Source organism: Elgaria multicarinata, chromosome 5 (assembly GCF_023053635.1).
Source record: "Elgaria multicarinata webbii isolate HBS135686 ecotype San Diego chromosome 5, rElgMul1.1.pri, whole genome shotgun sequence".
NCBI classification, from domain to species: domain Eukaryota; kingdom Metazoa; phylum Chordata; class Lepidosauria; order Squamata; family Anguidae; genus Elgaria; species Elgaria multicarinata.
This window is the reverse complement of record NC_086175.1, coordinates 2,547,847-2,567,398: the sequence shown is the minus strand read 5'-3', so window position 1 is coordinate 2,567,398 and position 19,552 is coordinate 2,547,847. Positions and strand designations below refer to the sequence as shown.

The 19,552-nt window shown below is 40.6% G+C and overlaps 1 protein-coding gene across 1 annotated transcript in view; it reads right to left on the bottom strand.

The window, feature by feature from the left end:
• Nucleotides 1-19,552, bottom strand: part of WASHC2C (WASH complex subunit 2C) — a 96,003-nt gene that overhangs the window by 29,180 nt on the left and 47,271 nt on the right. Inside the window, exons 17-23 of the mRNA XM_063125898.1 lie at nucleotides 19,146-19,250; nucleotides 12,064-12,218; nucleotides 11,078-11,204; nucleotides 8,580-8,708; nucleotides 5,378-5,494; nucleotides 4,489-4,614; nucleotides 1,880-1,984 (exon numbers count right to left, since the gene is read on the bottom strand). Coding sequence (XP_062981968.1) covers nucleotides 1,880-1,984; nucleotides 4,489-4,614; nucleotides 5,378-5,494; nucleotides 8,580-8,708; nucleotides 11,078-11,204; nucleotides 12,064-12,218; nucleotides 19,146-19,250 — 864 coding nt within the window. The remainder of the gene's footprint in view (nucleotides 1-1,879; nucleotides 1,985-4,488; nucleotides 4,615-5,377; nucleotides 5,495-8,579; nucleotides 8,709-11,077; nucleotides 11,205-12,063; nucleotides 12,219-19,145; nucleotides 19,251-19,552) is intronic.

The following is a 19,552-nucleotide window of genomic DNA, read 5'->3' as shown; positions in this document are numbered from 1 at the left end:
TGGCTGGGAGACTCAGTAGGCAGCCTAGGCAAACTGGTTGTCTCCTTGACCTTTCTGGCAGGTCATCCTTTTGTCTGCTGATGGCTTCCTCTCACATGAGTCATTGTTTTCTTTATCTTTTGAGGCTTCAAAATGGTTTTCTTTGCCGGAGGGGTCATGGAGGATAGGCAAGCGGCAGAGAAAAAGAAGCAGAGAAGTTTTTGTTTGTTTGTTTTTTGGTAAGAGAGGATGAAAAAAATAAAGGCTGGTTATAAGAAAGAAAGTCAAAGAGGTAAGAAGTTTAAAAAATGCTAGAAATAGAGATAAGTATAGGCTTGAGATAGGAGGAGATGAGAAGTAGCTCTGTCCTGGGCAGACAAACTGGCTAGGAGGAGCTTCAGACCGATAGAGGGCTTAAAACTCAGTCACGTGAGTCCCTGCTTTTCCTGGGCGATAGGGGGAGTTAACCCACTGTGGGATGCCTTCCTCACACCAACCTGGAGAACATGAGTGCTTATCCTTCCAATGTTGTAATAGCAGTCTTTTAGCTGTGAAAACGGTGTGGAGAATCCATTTACGTTAACCATTTGTTAATTTCCATCATTTAAAAGAGTGTGTACACATCAGTGAATATTAAAGACTGTCTCACAACAAAATTTATCTGTGTAATAATCTCCTCCCCAAAACAAGCTACTATTGGACATTACCAATACGTTTTAAAAGAATCATTAGCTTTTCTGCACCATCAACTAGCCAAGTTAGTCATTCCTTTATTAAAGAGACAATGAAGTGTCCAATAGATGTAAAACAAACATTTTTGTTGAATAAGACACAGCCTAAGATTCACAGATGCAATAGGTAAATGCCAAAGTGGCAACTTCCCACAGCAGTTTTCCAGATGCTCCCACAGGTCCAAAAAGGTTGGGGACCCCTGGTATAAGGTTATCCCACCACTGTCTCCAGATGTGATAGTACAGCATGGGTTACCCCACTTCTGGTTGTTGTTGTTGTTTTTCCAAATTTACTCGGGGGCTTGGATCTATATAACTCACTGCCACAGTTTGTAATAAAATTCTTAATTAGTCCTCACCACTAGTAATGATGCCTTATCCATAAAACTGTTTAATTGCTGGCACTTAAAAGTTGTCTCTAGTGGTGGTGTCAGTCCCATGCTTATGCCATAGGAACATGGCTACTGAGTTTCGTTGTAGGGTGTTTCATGTTCCTAGAACAGCCTTCCCCAACCTGGTGCTCTTCAGATGTTTTAGACTACAATACCCAGCATTCCTGACCATTGGTCATGTTGCATGAGGCTGATGGGAGCTGAAGTCCAAAATAACTGGAGGGCACCAGGTTGAGGAAGGCTTTCTTAAAGCAATGAAGTAACTTTAGATCTGTAAAGAGCACTAAAAAAAAGGCGTTGCTTATTTTTCCATTTTTCCCTAGGGAAAACAAACCCTCAGGAACTCTCTTCAATGGCTTAAACATTTCCAGACATTTTACATCTCTACTGGCACAACAGGTTTTCTGGAAGAATCCAGAACTTCTGAGGAATTCCCTGAGATGTGCCCATTACTTCCCCCATCAGTGAGACAACTCTATCCAGGGTGGATGGGACACACTGAGAGGTCTTTGCAAAACAAATGAAAAGATCTTGCAGGGAATCCTAATGGCCTGAAGGAGAGATCATGTCTTTCAGTACAACCAGCAGCTCCTCCCACCTGCTTCAATAGGCAGGACTTGCTTTGATAGCCACCTCCACTATAGGAAAATGTCATTTAAAAGAATAAAACACAAAATTCCAGGTGATAATATGCAAGGCTTATTAAATGCAAAGTAACAGGCAACCTCTCTGCCTTCTTTCCTATTTGTCAAATTCTTAAGATAAAATAGTAACTACCAAGGGCTTTGCTTTCAAGGCTCTGAAGAGGCCGCCATCCTCATCCCCATCCTCATCGCCAAACAGCTCTCCTTCAGATGATGATTTTATCCTGGGAGTTGAAACCTAGAAAAGGAAACAGTTCAGACTCATTTACTTGCTAAACATTTTTCCTTAAATCTAAAAATGTGGTAATTTATTTACAGAATAGTAGTGCCAGATCATTTGTGGCTCTACGCAATTTTCATGAATTTTGCCTGACCTGCTTATACCTCTTTAAGCTGTGGATAAGGGGTCTCATGATGGAATGACGCCCTATTGTATTGCAATGTTGGAGATTTAGGTGTCTGCTACTTTTTTTTTTATTACAAGCATATTCAAGTCCTGCTTCTTACACTATATGCAGACTTCCCTTAAAGGTTCTATCAGATCTTTTCTTACTGCAAAAGACACGCGTCTGGCTAACTTGTTTCTCAGGTTCTTCAAACAAACAGACAAGGACCATGAAACATAAATTGTTGAACGTTATTAATCATATACTGTATAATGCTAAATATAAGTAATGCTGGATATTCATGCAGTTACTACTAGATGCTCTTATCATGCATATAAATGATACACCCTATGGGTTACACAATTCAATATACTGTATACAAAATATACAATGCAGAAAACAACATTGGTTCTAGTTAATTCTTTCTAAATGGGCATGTTATTCACCCCAGGTAAAGCCACTGGAGATAATACTCAATAGATAACAGAAGACAACAACTCCGGAATGTGTTGGTTGTTTCAATGCCTCATCAGAAAATATAGGGAAAGTGACTCTGTGATGTTTTTCCGGCCATGCTCTATGTCTCTCTTGTTCCAGGTCGAAAATGAAATTAAGGTATAAGATAAAGAGTGAGGGAGGATAAATACTCAGGAAAGTACAAATAAATTACTGATTTGACATAACTAAGGATGTTACCTGCAGGGAGTCAAAAGTTTAAATTCTTACAGGAGCTCAATTATTCCTCTGCTGGCATTACTTCTCATGTCCTAAAATATTTAGACAATGAGAACAAATATAGGCTGTGTTTAACCAAAGTAATAATGAAAAATAAAGATTGCAAAGTACTTGCTTGTGAGAACTCATAACCCACCTAGTGCTTTCTTGGTCATATCAATGTTAAGCGTGTAGGAGGAATGTTGTGGCTTGAGCATGAAAGATGCCAGAGTAAGTTTTATATGATAAGAGCAGCTGCAACAGTGTAACAAGGCTAATTAGAAAAAACTATTCTGTTAAAGGTGCAATTAAGCTGCAATCATATTAATGAGGTCCAATGTGCGACACTGAATTGGCTGAAAACTCAATTTGGCACATAACATGGTTTTACCCATGATACAATTTCACAGAAGATAAAATTACCAATGAAGTGATCTTATCAAAGCATCATACAAGGTTGCAAAATTGCAACATGTACATATGCAATGATCAAAATTGTCAACATTATAATTTACACAAAACAATTTAAAGGAAACAATTTACAAGAATGCAATTTAAAGGAAACAATTTACAAGAAAGGTGATAGATCTAATTGATCATTGAGAGGCCCCCGAGGCCAATGAATTTAATCTGTGTATCTAGAAAGCCTCTTAGATAGTATTTCAGACAGCAAAACACATTTCAATGGCATCGGTTCTATATGTTCAAATGCAAAAGAATTTAAAGAGTCAGGTGAATGATGGCATTGCTGGAAGTGGGCAGTCAACGGGGCTTCCATATGATGAGTATGTATTCTACTCTTATGCTCAGTGATCCTGATCCTAAGTGGTCTGGAGGTTTGGCCGACATACAATTTAGGTCAAGAACATTTGATAATATAGATCACATTTTGCATGCCACAATTGGTAAATGTTCTTAGAAGATATTTCTTGTCCACTGGGTTGTGAAATTCCTTAATCTGAAGGGATTGTGGACAACACATAAAATGTCCACATTTGTGGTGACCAATAATGTGAAGAGTAAGAGAATTGCTTTGAAGAACATCAGTATGGACCAATTTATCACCCAGATTTGGGGCTCATCTACACCAAGCAGGATATTCCACTATGAAAGTGGTATAAAAAGGCAGGAGCCACACCAAGCAGCATATAGCCATATGAAAGCAGTGTATACGCAGTATGTCTCAATGGGCCCCAACAGTTGTCAGTACACTTCAGTACTGCTATAATGCAGCAGTGTGGCTCCTGCCTTTTAAATGCCACTTTCATAGCGGAATATCCTGCTTGGTGTAGATGAGCCCTTGGAGTCCTACGGAGCCCCACAATGGGGGGATTGCTGCAACCCAGTATGTCTTGAACTGGGTTGCATGGTCCTTGTCTGTTTGTTGTATTTACCTTGTTGAGGGTTCCTCCCATGGTAATTTTTCTCAGGTTCTTCTGCAATTGTGCCATGGCAGTGAAACAGAAGCACACATAAAACTTAGTAATGTTTACATTTTAAGAAGTGTAAAAAGGTACTTTAAGCCTAACTACCAGATCTATAGTTTGCATGCTACCACACCAGCATAAATGGTTCCTTTTCTTTGAAATCAACATAATCCATTTTTAAGCAAACATTCTGAAAGTAATTTATACTAACTGACCCCATTTTTGTTACTGGCAAAAAGATCAAAATCAGGATCATTGTCTTTCTGCATTTTTTTGCTGAAGAGAAGTTCTTCATCTTGAAAGACGCCCGTGCTCTTGGAACAAACATTCTTCTCTGGGGTCTGGAAAGGAAATAAAACTGATGATGACTTAATGGTCCTCATAACACATTGTGGCAGAAATTGGTTATAACATGTCAGACTGGGTTTGAATGTCACGATAACCCATGATGGGTTAAATAAGCAATGGTGCTTTATTTAAATGACATAACAAATTGTAGCTAGTGATCATGAGCCCTAAAACAGATAGTTTTGAGGCAGCAAAATCCCAGCAGGAGGGATTTCAATTGTACAGAAGCCTTTCTCAACTTTGTGTCTTCCAGATGTTCTGAACTACAACTCCCAGCATTCCTGACCACAGGCTAACAAACAGATAACCCAGGTGAGGTACAAGGCATTTAAAGCTGGCTCACACTCCACTCTGCCCATGTGCCCTTTCCCCCACTACCAGGATATGGAGCCAGTATCCTATTTATGGAAGGATTTCACCCAGGACTTCCACATCACCTTCACAGGGGAGGCAGTTTTCACAGACCCTGCTAACCAACATCATAGCATGTTGGAGGCTGCTGAAGCGAAGACCTCTAAGGAGTGTGCAGCAGGCAGAGTAGCACGTGTGTTTCTCTGACCCCCACCCCTGGACTTCCAGGTTTCACTAGTGGATGTAGTCCCAAAGACGTTCCCAAGTGAGTCAGGCTCATTCACCACCTGTTGCTTCCTAAAGGGAATTTGTTAAAAATTCGATCCCAATTGAGCTATGTGGCTGTACTGAGGAATGTTACCTTCTCTGAGGATTCCTCCTCAAACTGCCATGCATATTACTCACCTTCCCTATTTCTTTCTGTGTGCTCTTACTAACATCCACATTTTCATTTTTCTCTTCATCTTCAAACAAACTGTATACACTTTTAATTTTTCTCCTGGTATCTTTTTCCATAAGGGGCTGAGGATTAATAAATAAATATGAGTTGTCATTAAGATCTAGGGCAGAATGAGCTTAAAATGCTTGCGCTATATTTAAAACTAACTAATTTGATTTTACACTCTACGCTCCAGTAATGGAAATAACACAGTATAGGTGCCCTTTCTCAGATATTAACAGTTGTTTTCAGTCACACTTATGAAAACATGTGGAGAATAGCCAGCACCTGGCTGTTGAGGCTCAAGGTCATACATGTCTCAGGCAAGCAAATGATCAAGGAGCTTCCCCAACAAATCTGTCTCCAACTCTTTGATCATTCAAAGATGTGAACAGTTTCTTGTCTGTAATGAAGGCGCATTCTTGGTTTTGAGAATAAACTTCTGTAAAAATAGTTCATGGTTTTTAAACTTTGAATGAGTGTTTGAGCTAATTTGCCCATTTCAGAAGTAGTTTTTCTCCATTTTAGTAAAACCATAGTGCAGAAGTCCATTGCCTACACACTACACCCATTAAAGGGCCCCTTGGACCCGCATTGGTTATTATACATATATACATTGAAGGTACATTGAAGGATGTGTGGCAATAACGGCCATAACCATCCATACATTGGTAGCCTCAAATTAAATTAATGCAATCACTCTGTTTAGACACTTCAACTAATGCAGAATTCTGTGGCCTTTTAAAAATGATGAACTGCAAAATACTTCAGCCTTGGAACATCTGTTCCAGTTTTTCCAAGTCCAATTCAAGTTGCTGGTTTAAAGCTGTGAGACCCAAGTATACTTTGGAGTGTCTTCTCCCCTGTCCTTTGAGATCTGTGGGTGCTGCTTTTCCTTCTTCACTATTGACCACAAAAAATGTAGGGTCTTTTTCCATGGTATTTCCCACTCAGAACCAAACAAACAAGCCCTTTGTGGAACTTTCAATGCTATCTCCATTGCAATCAAACTTTCTCTCCTGTCCCTGCTTATATTTAGAATGTGTTCTTTTTGATCCCCCCCTCAAAACAGTTACTATTCTTAATGAATAGTGATTTTAATGATTCTTAATGATTTTTCCTCTCCCAATCTCTCCAGCACTTGCCACTACTGAAACTTGGCTTCCCCATCACTCCACCACTGCTACTGCCACTAGCCCCTTCTTTATAGGCCTTTTTTTCTTACTGCACACCTCTTCATGGAGGCTACAGTGATTGTGCTGGCCTCCTTCTTGACAAATCTTGCTAGTTCCAGCACTGCTACCCCTCTTCCTTCCACTACACTGTTTCTATCAAGTTCATCCTATATGCCCCTATTTCCCCTCCCATATCTCTATGCTGCTGTGCTATACTGCTCCCATGACCACCTCTTAATTTTCATTTTACATCATGGCTCAACCTTTTGCTCTAACAATACCCCTACTCTCCTTGACAGTTGATAATCTTTCTGTCTGGGCTGTCTCCTCCTCTCCCTTGCTGCCTCCTTATATATATATTTATTTTATTTTGAAAAAACAAGCTGCCTTTTAACAAAATGTTTCCAAAGAAGAGAATAGTGTAATGAATAAAACAATAACTTATTTTCACACATCTGTGGCAAGTAACAACTCTAATTAGCAAATTCAACAGTTGAAAACTAATCTGAATAAAATGGTTTTTCAAGATCAGCTTAAATGGACAATGCTCCCAGATCTGACAGGTTTCTTCTAAGAAGCAGTCCCATAATCCTCGGCTATAACAGAAAGAACCCATTTGGCTACCATCATTAATTTTATAGTAGTTGGCACTTAAAACAAGCTGTCACTACTAGATTTCAATGTTTGGGAGATGGATGTAGGGGGCAGCATTTCCTCAAATATCCTGGACGCAAGCCATACAAGCCTTTGGCTCCCACCTTTGAAGTGACTCTTCCATTCGCTGTCTTGGACTCTACCAGTATGGAAAACACTCCTGAGAATAGCTGGACTTTGTATTGCCACAAATGGAGGATCAAACTCTCCCCCACTCCTTCTTCCCAGCATAACCTGAGGCAGCAAAGCCCTCCTGTAACTATCACATGACCTGCAGACCCCTCTTCCTATACTACTCCTGAGAGTAGCTAGTCTGGTTTTGAAGACAATGTGACTTCACCATCTAGTTAACTCCTCTGCCCTGCCCCCCTTTTATAACATATTGATTGAAGAAGAGATCTGGGGATCTTGAAAGCTTGCACAATTTCGGGGTAATCTTTCGGTTGGCCTAATAAAAGTATTACAGCAATATGGATTTTGGAATTAATATATTTGCATTTCTGCTTTTCCCCTAATTGCTCTGTCATAGAATCATAGAATAGCAGAGTTGGAAGGGGCCTACAAGTCCATCGAGTCCAACCCCCTGCTCAATGCAGGAATCCACCCTAAAGCATCCCTGACAGATGGTTGTCCAGCTGCCTCTTGAAGGCCTCTAGTGTGGGAGAGCCCACAACCTCCCTAGGTAACTGATTCCATTGTCGTACTGCTCTAACAGTAAGGAAGTTTTTCCTGATGTCCAGCTGGAATCTGGCTTCCTTTAACTTGAGCCCGTTATTCCGTGTCCTGCACTCTGGGAGTATCGATGTTGTTTTCCCCTTTGCTAAAATTTAGGTTGCAAAGGGGCAGGAGCCTAAGTTTTCGTTTATATTATCTTGTAAACTGTCATATATATCAATTGTGCTAAACAGATTATGATAACCACTACCTTCTACTGGAAGAAAATAATACTTTTGAAGCAAAAAAGCCTTTCTTGTTTATCAATTGACAATTTCTTGGGAGTCTGATTTTATCTAATCAACCTGACATTTTTTATTTTTCTAGGACCATGTTTTAATGTGTTATTTTATTAGATGTTACTTTGATATTATACTTTGTGTTTATATGCTGCTTTGAGCCTATTTTTAATAAAGGACTTGACTAAAATCTAAAGGAACAGCATCATCTGGCTGAGAGAATGTGACTTGCCTAGCGGCTAATCAAGCTTAACTGGAATTTGAACCAAACTCTCGTAGGTCTTAACTCCAACAATCTGCCCATTATGTTCCACTAGCCACAGAACAGGTACTTTCTAAACGATCATTTCCCAGGGCTTCTCTCAAAATCAATAGGTTTTCCTCACTTCCTCATTCCTTTGCTGCTCTGCTACATCTGTTCTTCCAAGGCCGCAACCATGTAGCATACCAGGTTCATCCAAAGGCCCTGCTTTCTCTTCCGCTAGTTTCTTCTGAGGTGCTTCCACCAAGTCTGCCTGTTGACCAATAAGTAAAGGATGAGCAGTCTGACCCTTTTCCTATGCAATTAGAAAGCTTGCTGATTTCAATACTGCAAACAGAAGAGAGTTGCAACCTGAAAAGCCAACCATGGCCACCAGCCCAGCAGGGTGGTTGTGGTGGTGGGGGTCAGGTAAGTCTCATCTAAAACTATATGGTAGGATCTTTCATCAGCCAAACGCCACAAATTAAGCCAAAGGGCCTCAAGCAGAAGAACAGGAAAAATGTGAGGCTCCACTTAACAATTCCAGATGTCTCAAGAAAATGATCCAATCCACAGGCTACCGGGAAAGGACTTCAAGAGCCAATCTGACTGGGGACACAGGGAGGGGAGAGAAGAATATTTTCTGAGCTGAAATATTACTTTGACCAAGTAGCATCTGGAAGAAGACCCTCCTGTAGTTTTGTTCTTTATTTCAAGTATTACAACCACCACGAATTCTGGTCTGAATAAGTAGAAGTGACAGAATTTGGCATCACTGGAACAATGTTCTTTTGGAAACAATGAATGAGTAATTTAAAAACTTTTGAATGCACTCATCATGGTTTGTCAAGGTTTTGAAAGAAACTTTCAGCAATATTTCAACATAAGACAACAGGGACTTAATAAAAAGGAGCAAAGGGTTTAATGTGTATAAATCTATAGTAAAGTACGACTAGAGATGCTCAGGCCCTGAAAGTAAGTTCTAGAACTTGTACTACTTGCCTCAAAGAAGAGGCAAACACTCCAACCCTAGGCAATTTTCTCTAGTTCAGATTAAAATCCAAGGTGGAGAAGAATTTTAGGTGCTATGCCTCTGTTAGATTATTATTATTATTATTATTATTATTTATTTATATAGCACCATCAATGTACATGGTGGTATGAATAGGATTGAATAGATTGAATAGGAAAAGATTTAAAAAGGTTACAGGGGCACATAGATGCTCTTGCCTCAAGGGTCCTCTTCAAGGTAGGTGAGCTCCCCACCTCCAGCATTTTTCTTCATGCAGCCTGTTTACCTCAAACATGCCACATAGCTAGGAGAGATCTGGGAAGTTTGCAAGCAGTGCTTGACTATTAAATGCATATGCGCAGGAGTGAAGTGTTGAATGCAGATCAGCAAAGAAATTAGTCAAGCATTTTCTAATTACTCCAGTGTGACTGCGAGTTCAGAATTGTTCACCAGTGAGTGGCTCAGTGTCATCCAGACCCAGCAAACTGTAGTTAATCTTAACTATGGTTTACTGTGACATCCAAACGCAGACAATGAGAGTGACATAGCAGAGACTGTTTTATAACAGGATTACATTTAATCCAGAAAGGTAGCCTGTTGAGTCCTGGACTGGACTCTGTTTTTCCTTTTCCATATTCCTGGACGATTCTGCAAATCCTGGAAGAAGTGTGAAGTCAGCAAAAGACAATCACTGAAAGGTCAACTTTGCAGATGGGCTTGATTGAATAATTGGACTATGACATAGTGTTAATTTTTCTATTAGTGCCAATTATTGATTGCATCATTTGTACTGTGAAGTGTATATAAAGAGTGTTTGGAACCACTGTAACGAGATTAAATCATCACTCTCGCTGCTGTGAAACCTGTTGTAAGCTGTATATCATGTGACCATGTGTGAGTATTGAATTGTACATTGTTTTGCCATAACTAATTATTTTCTGTCAGTAAAGTATTTATTTTTGTACCCTACAAACAAAAATCTCTGCCTTATATTTTTTAGTCTTTGCTGTGTTCATAGTTAAGAGCCGCTGTATACTCTGCTATCACTGTGCGTCTGTATTTTACAGCAAGCTTAAGTTCAGTGATTACCCCGACATAGCCATGTTTGTTGTGTTTGCTGCAAAAAAAATTGAAAGCCTTATAGCATTTTAAAGACTAAGACATTTACTTTGGCAAATGCTTTTATAGAAAATAATCCAGATCATCATTATCCAGCTGATGGACACTATTATTGGATAATGATGGACATTATCCAGCTGATGGACACTAGTCCATGATTTTTTTTTCACCATAATGAATGTATCACTCTTTTAAAGATGCTACTAGGCTCTTGTTTTTACATTTAATCCAGAATTTCCCAAAATGGGGTTGCTGTCTCTCACAGAAATGCGAGGACAAATTATAAACTGGAGAGAGTCTGTAACTCCTGCCTTCCCTTCACAGTCCTCTTTGAATGTATAGGAATGGAACAAACATTGTGTAGAACAGGTACTAGCTGGTTAGGCAGAGAAAATGGCAAAACGTCCATCCCTTGAATGGAAGCAGGATATGAGGTGGGGGAGCTGCTGAGCCTCAGGAATACAGGATTGCTTAAATTGTTTGGAAATTCCTAATTTTAGAATAGTACATACTTGTGGTTCGCAAACTGTTGTTACTTGGACACCAGACAGGAGATGGGATGGTTCAAAGTCGAAGAGCAAGCCTCCATTTACAGCATCATCTTCAAATAGGAGAGCAGCTTTTTGAGGTTTTCTTTGACTGCAGCAAGAAAAAAAGAAAGAAGCCAAACCACATCACCCGAATAACGTTGTCACATTAGAATTCTTGACCTAAACGTGTAGATTGTAACAACAATACAATGCTAGGACCACAAAATATTAGCCAGTAGTACCACTGAGTGGAATAAAGGGTTGTTATGGTTTTTGGCAAGCTCTGAGTCCCTAGTAGGGGAAAATATGCAATTGCTTTGCATAAATCTTAGCCTCCTCTGTATTATCACCATATTTCAAATGCAGCCCTGAATTTGCCAGTACCTAGAATTCTATAGTTGTGTGAGTCACTCTCCTATAAAATCTGTACTGGTACTATCAGCACATTCAGATTAATAGCAAAGTACCTGCGCTTGCTAAGATAACAACTAACATTCAATTATCTTCACTGGTTTGTCATTGGCAGCTCCTCTAGTTTACATCAGATAAAATCCATTTCTGAGTGCTCTTGGTAAATTAAAAACTAAACTGAGTTAATCTATCTTAGATTAAAATAATTTTATAAGAATTATAAATAATTCTTCAAATAATTTTATAAGAATTCTTCAAATAATTTTATAAGAATTATTAGTACAGATGCCAGCAAATGTCGCCAGGCCCAGAAACAAGCTCTGGGGCCGTGATACTGCTCATGTTAAAGCAGAGGTAAGTATTAAAAGCCAGATTAAAATCCAAGCTGGAGAAGATTTACAGGCTTATTTTTCGTTGGAGGGCTGATACTGAGGAAATTGAAGGTGAAGGCCAAAACACCACACACCACAGCCTTGTATGTGATGTTTTTGGTAAAACAGTACTGTACTCAGTGCCAAGAAAAGTAGTAGACACATCCTTGATGCCAAACATTTTACCTGTCTTTAGTGATAGCAAACAAATCCTCATCCCCTTCCTCCTCAAAGAGGCCCTTCTTAATAGCATGGCTCACAGCACAGGTAGACGTTGCAGGTCCTCCCTTTTGGCTGCATTCAGTGGTAGGTTTGACCTCTTCCGTGATATTCCAGTGGTCCTAAAAATACAGCAGTTACTTATAACATGTTTTGTCCTCGCAGGCTTAAGCACACATCAAGAAGCATCAGTGAAAGTTCACATTAATTGAGAAGCTACCAAAACAGTGAGACACCATTCTAGAAAATTAAAGCAACCTGTCACGACACAGGCCTCACACACCAGGCCTTGTTGCACACAAACCCTCCTCAAGCCAAGCACCACCACTTGAGCAACCTGAGAGTAGGGTAAAACACAACCTTTCCCTCATATGAGAGGGTAAAGGCTAGAATCTGAAAAGGTTTTACTGTGTATGTAATAAGCTGAAGGTTATATGGTGTTTACTATAGTAACTGTAGAGCAGGTGATAAAGCCAAGCAGACATGTGGTTTCAGGTAACAAAACAAAATAAAATGCTTATTTTTGTTAACAGATCTTAGTTACTTCAAATTCAAGTTAATCTGCTTAATCTACTTGTTTTTAATAATAACAACAGTAATCTTAAATCTCTTAAAATCTTATCTCCTTTCACTCTCCACACCACTCATAAGCCTAACTGGCACCCTCTACTCCCAACCAACATTCCTACTCCTCCCCCCCTTTCACAGAATCACCAGCCACACCCACTCCGTCCAACATTCTGCACTCACTAAACATACAAAGTTAGACATACCTAAGGGAACAGAACTGTGGGTAATGCCACACAGCCTCTCACTATAATATACAGCATATGTCTTTCTTGGGCCCATTAAATAAAAGCCAGCTTAATTTTAGCTGTAGCAGAGTTAATTTTAGCTGTAGCAGAGATGTGATCATATGAAGTTGCCTTATACAAGTCAGATCACTGGTCCATCTAGTCCAGTTTGGTCTACTCTGATTGACAGTGGCTTACAAAGTTTTCATTCATGGTTCCTTTACAGCCTTGTTAAAAGGATCTCTTATAGCGGGAGATGCCATGGACTAAACTGAAGATCTTCTACAAGAAAGATATGTGCCCTATCAAGGAAATACAAACTCACCCCATCTAGAAGACTTAATCTGTCCCTTTTAAACTCTCTTGATGTTGCCCTGAGGAGGATCCACATCTAACAATTAAGGATTTAACAGGGATACAGTTCTCTTCTCTGAATCCCTAAACCACCTACCTCTGATCACAAAGGGGCTTCCCCACCCTCCCTCTTCCTTTCCAGTCTCAAACTGTGCAAAGCATGCAGGCCCAAGTCACTCTACACTATCCTCTAGCGTTTCCTTGGTCCCACAACTTCCGAGAGAGAATTTCCTGTTGCAGGAATAATAAAATCAGCATTTTGAAAGAAAATGTTCTCTTGCATTTTGTTTTCTGCAGTTATTTCTCCCCAGAATATGGCTTTTGCCTGAGAAGATACAGGAATTTGAACCAGTGAAGATAAATATGTTACCCCCAGTTGAAAGACTGAAAAGTTCCACTTTTCTTAGGGAGTTCTAATAGAAATGTGGGGTGTGAGAGACTTTCTTTCTTTCCATTCCTGGTATGTCGGGAAGGCAGTTATCACATTTCAGATAGTGCCTTCTCTTGGCTATAGGTGGGGTCAAGATGCTAGGATACCAAGGGGACGGGCTACCCAGCTTCTCAGACTTAGCTCAGTAGGCTAAGAGCCCTCAAACCCAATTAAAAACTAACATATTTCTAGAATATAATGCAAAAGAGAAATGGGTTATTTCCCCCTATCGCCCAGGAAAAAGCAGGGACCATGTGACTAAAACTTTTGTGTATTCTATTGGTCCCAGGCTCCTCTTTGCCAGTTCCAACCATGGGGGAAAAAAAGAGTATAGATTGACCTCCTGGTAAGAATAACAGTTAGCTACAAAGAGGAACAAAAAATATGGTAATGCCCAAAGTATGAGAAACAACCAGAATGAACTTGAACTCTTAATACATGAAGGCAAATACGACTTTATAGGTATAACTGAAACTTGGTGGGATGACTCCCATGACTGGAATATAGCAACTGAAGGATATAACTTGTTCAAAAAGAACAGAAGAAAAAGAAAGGAGGTGAAGTCGCACTATATGTTAAAAATACCCGCACAGAAATACAGAAGGATGAGCCTGGTAGCCCCATCGAGAGCATCTGGATTAAAATAAATGGGAAGAGGAATAAAACAAACATGATAATTGGTGTCTACCTAACTGAGGAGAAGACAAGGATGAAACTTTTGATAAGCAAATTGCCAATGTTTCAAGGAAGTGCGATGTAGTAGTAATGGGGGATTTCCCCCAATATCTGTTGGGAGACAAATTCTGCCAAAAGCGGCCCCTTTAGACAGTCAAAGAACACCTAATTTCTTTGAACAAGTTCAAATTTCAAGCGCCCGATGAAATGCACCCTAGAGTAATAAAGGAGCTGGCAGAAGAACTCTCAGAACTGCTGTCTATTATCTTTGTGAAATTATGGAGAATGGGTGAAATGCCAGATGACTGGAGTGGGGCTAACGTTGTCCCTATCTTCAAAAAGGAGGAACATAGGTCAATCCTTGGGAAAATTCTGGATAGGTTTATAAAGAGGTCAATCTGTAAGCACCTTGAAAAAAATGCAGTGATTACTAGAAACCAACATGGATTTGTCAGGAACAAATCCTGCCAGACTAATCTGATCTCATTTTTTGATCATGCAACCTCCCTTGTGGACTATGGGAATGCTGTGGACGTAATATATCTTGACTTCAGCAAAGCTTTTGATGAAGTGCCCCATTACGTTCTGATTAGATAACCAGCTAAAAGTGGGCTAGATGGAGCAACTATTAGGTGAATCTACAGTTGGCTAGAACATCAGACTCAAAGGACCTGATGTTGTGTCAGAGAAACTGTGGTTCTCTGGGGTTAGCACTAACCACAAGCTATGCTGTCACACACAACACTTTAAACCACCGTTAGAGCCTCTAACCCAACTGCAGACGGTCCAACTGTGGTTAGGGAGTGAGCAGGGTTCAGCAAAGCACATCACACAAGACACCTTAAACCTTGCTGCTTAACCAAAAGCCTTAACCAGCAGGGTTTAAAGTGTCTTCTGAACAGGTCCAAGTTGTACTTATCAATGGTGCTTTCTCAAACTGGGGGAAGATAACAATCGAGGTACCGCAGGGCTCAGTCCTTGGCCCAGCGCTCTTCAACATTTTTATGAATGACTTGGACGAGGAGGTGCAGGGAATGCTTATCAAATTTGCAGATAACAAAAAATTGGGTAGAATAGCTAACATTCTGGAAGACAAAAACAAACTTCAACCTGATCTTGATAGGCTGGAGGACTGGGCTGAAAACAACAGGATGAAATTTAATAGGGATAAATGCCAAGTTCTACATTTAGGAAATAGAAACCAAAGGCACAGTTACAAGATGGGGGATACTTGCCTCAGCAATACTACAAACGAGAAGGATCTTGGAATTGTTGTAGATTGCAAGCTGAATATGAGCCAACAGTGTGATATGGCTGTGTGAAATTGATGTTGAAGAATTTTATTGCACCTTAGACTTAGGCTGAGACTGCCGCGTTTTATGGATTTTATGTATGTATTTTATTGTATATTGGGTTTTTTAATATTATTGTGATGATGTTTTCTGTTGTGCTGGTCTATGACCGAAATAAACAAACAAACAACAACAATGCCAAGTTCTACACATAGGAAAAAGAAACCAGTTACAAGATGGGGGATACTTGGCTCAGCAATGCTACAAGTGAGAAGGATATTGGAATTGTTGTAAATCACAAGCTGAACAGTGTGATGCGGTTGCAAAAAAAAAAAAAGATATTATTTTGGGCTGCATTAATAGAAATGTAGCTTCTAAATCAAGCGAGGTATTAGTTCCCCTTGGCACTGGTTAGGCCTCATCTTGAATATTGCGTCCAGTTCTGGACACCACACTTCAAGAAGGACGCAGATAAGCTGGAGGCGATTCAGAGGAGGGCAATGAGGATGATGAGGGGTCTGGAAACAAAACCCTATAAGGAGAGTCTGAAAGAATTGGGCATGTTTAGCCTTGAGAAGAGAAGACTGAGGGGAGACATGATAGCACTCTTCTAGTACTTGAAAGGTTATCACACAGAGAAGGGCCAGGATCTCTTCTCAATCATCCCAGAGTGCAGGACATGGAATAATGGGCTCAAGTTACAGGAAGCAAGATTCTGGCTGGACATCAGGAAAAGAATCCTGACCATTAGAGCAGTACAACAATGGAACCTATTACCTAGGGCTCTCCCACACTAGAGGTCTTTAAGATGCAGCTGGACAGGTATGCTTTAAGGTGGATTCCTGCATTGAGCAGGATCCTTCCAACTCTACTATTCTATGAAATTCTAATTGTCAGGTCAACTCCAAACTGGTGCAAAAAGTATGTGTTAGTTTTGTGCCATTTTGTGCCACAAATCCCAAGTTTTGTGCTGCAACCTGGTGAATGAGAAAATTTTGCATTCTCAGATCCACTCCAAACTGTTGCCAATGTTTTGTACTTGAAAGGTTGTCACACAGAGGATCATAGAATAGCAGAGTTGGAAGGGGCCTACAAAGCCATCGAGTCCAACCCCCTGCTCAATGCAGAAATCCACCCTAAAGCATCCCTGACAGATGCTTGTCCAGCTGCCTCTTGAATGCCTCTAGTGTGGGAGAGCCCACAAGCTCCCTAGGTAACTGATTCCATTGTCGTACTGCTCTAACAGTCAGGAAGTTCTTCCTGATGTCCAGCTGGAATCTGGCTTCCTTTAACTTGAGCCCATTATTCTGTGTCCTGCACTCTGGGAGGATTGAGAAGAGATCCTGGCTCTCCTCTGTGTGACAACCTTTTAAGTATTTGAAGAGTGCATTCCCACAGTCCACAAGGGAGGTTATCCTATCAAAAAATGAGATCAAATTAGTCTGACAGGATTTGTTCCTGACAAATCCATGTTGGCTTCTAGTAATCACTGCATTGATTTCAAGGTGTTTTCAGATTGACTTCTTTATAATCTGCTCCAGAATTTTCCCAGGGATGGATGCCAGACTGACTGGTCTGTAGTTCCCAGGTTCCTCCTTTTTGCCTTTTTTGAAGTTAGGGACGTTAGCCCTCCTCAAGTCGTCCGGCACCTCACCCGTCTTCCATGATTTTGCAAAGATAATAGACGAAGGTTCTGAGAGTTCTTCCACTAGCTCCTTCATTACTCTAGGATGCAGTTTATCGGGCCCTGGAGATTTGAACTCATTCAAGGAAATTAGGTGTTCTTTGACCATTTGTTTATCAATCTCAAACTGCAATCCTGCCCCCTCAACTTCTGCTTCACTTTTTTCAGGGGGGTCATAGACCCACTTTTGGGAGAAGACTGAGGCAAAGTAGGAATTGAGCTCTTCAGCCTTTTCTTTGTCATCTGTTATCAATTTGCCATCCTCATTAAGCAGTTGAACCACCATTTCTTTCCTCTGTCTTTTACTACTCACATATCTGAAGAAAGCCTTTTTATTTCTTTTAGCATCCCTCGCTAATCTCAGCTCATTCACAGCTTTAGCCTTCCTGACGCCATTGTGACACTTCTGTGCCACCTGTCTGTACTCTTTTTTTGTAGCCTGGCCTTCCTTCCACTTCCTATATGTATCCTTTTTTGTTTTCAGGTCATCTCTAAGCTTTTTGTGGAGCCACATTGGTTTCCTCTGTTGTCTTCTATCTTTTCTCCTTGTTGGAATTGTTTGTAACTGTGCCTTTAAAATTTCCTTTTTAAAATACTCCCACCCATCCTGCACGCCTTTTCTCATTAGGCTCACTTGCCACGGGACCTTACTTATCATAGTTCTGAATTTATTAAAATCAGCTTTCCTAAAATCCAGAGTAAGTGTATGGCTACACTCAACTTTTGTCTCCTTCATCATCAAGAATACAAGTATGACGTGGTCACTTTCCCCCAGAGTTCCCGTAACTGCCACTTTATCCACACCACACTGACAACAAAGGTCCGCTTAGTTAAAGCAATGGTATTCCCCGTAGTAACCTATGGCTGCGAGAGCTGGACCATAAGGAAAGCTGAGCGAAGGAAGATAGATGCTTTTGAACTGTGGTGTTGGAGGAAAATTCTGAGTGCCTTGGACTGCAAGAAGATCAAACCAGTCCATACTCCAGGAAATAAAGCCAGACTGCTCACTTGAGGGAATGGTATTAAAGGCAAAACTGAAGTACTTTGGCCACATAATGAGAAGACAGGATACCCTGGAGAAGAGGCTGATGCTAGGGAAAGTGGAAGGCAAAAGGAAGAGGGGCCGACCAAGGGCAAGATGGATGGATGATATTCTGGAGGTGACAGACTTGACCTTGGGGGAGCTGGGGGTGGCAACGGCCGACAGAAAGCTCTGGCGTGGGCTGGTCCATGAAGTCACGAAGAGTCGGAAGTGGCTGAACGAATAAACAACAAAACATCCCTATTGGTCAATATCAAGTCAAGGATTGCCGATCCTCTAGTTCCTTCCTCCACTTTCTGTAGGAGAAAGTTGTCACCCACACATGTCAGGAATTTCTTGGAAGGGCCGGTTTTTGGCAGTAATGGTCTCCCAACAGATATCAGGGTAATTGAAGTCCCCCATCACTACTACATCACACTTCCTTGAAACACTGGCAATTTGTTTCTCAAAAGTTTCATCCTCGTCTTCTTCTTGATTGGGTGGTCAGAGGGCCAGAATCTGTTCTCAATCATCTCAGGGTTCAGGAAACCAGATTCCAGCTGGACATCAAGAAAAACGTCCTGTCTGTTAGAGCAGTACAACAGTGGAACCAATTACCTAGGGATGTCATGGGCTCTCCCACACTAGAGGCATTCAAGAGACATTCAAGAGGCAGTTTTAAGTTTAGTATTTCCCCGGGGGATGACAATCAGCCTAAAGGCATGATGACATGCAGGCCTGCATTAAGGTTATACATTTACTCTGAAGTGAGATCTAGCTGTTTTCAAATACCACCTACCTCTTCGTCCTCATCTTCAAACAGAGATAGTGATGTTTTTGTTGTCACTTTGCTAGATAAAGATGAGTTCTTTGCTATTACGGATTGATTGGAAGAAAACAAATCCTGTTGGATAAAAAAGAAAGTTGCATTTAGCAATTTTTAAAGAAATGCATCTACTCATTTGGAACCTTCAGTATCCATCTTCAACATTAAAGGTGACAAACCGGGGATTCGACAGGGTAGGAGCAGGTCTCTATGAGAGACTTCATAGCATTGTAGAAAAATAGCAGTATTTCCTGTGAAAGTCATAGTGCTGAAGAGTTGGTTCATATGGAAATCCCTCAAACTCTCAGGGATACTGGCAGGGATACTGAGAACAGCAGTTGGCCCCAGGTCTGCCAAGCCATAAAATGATGTTAGTTATA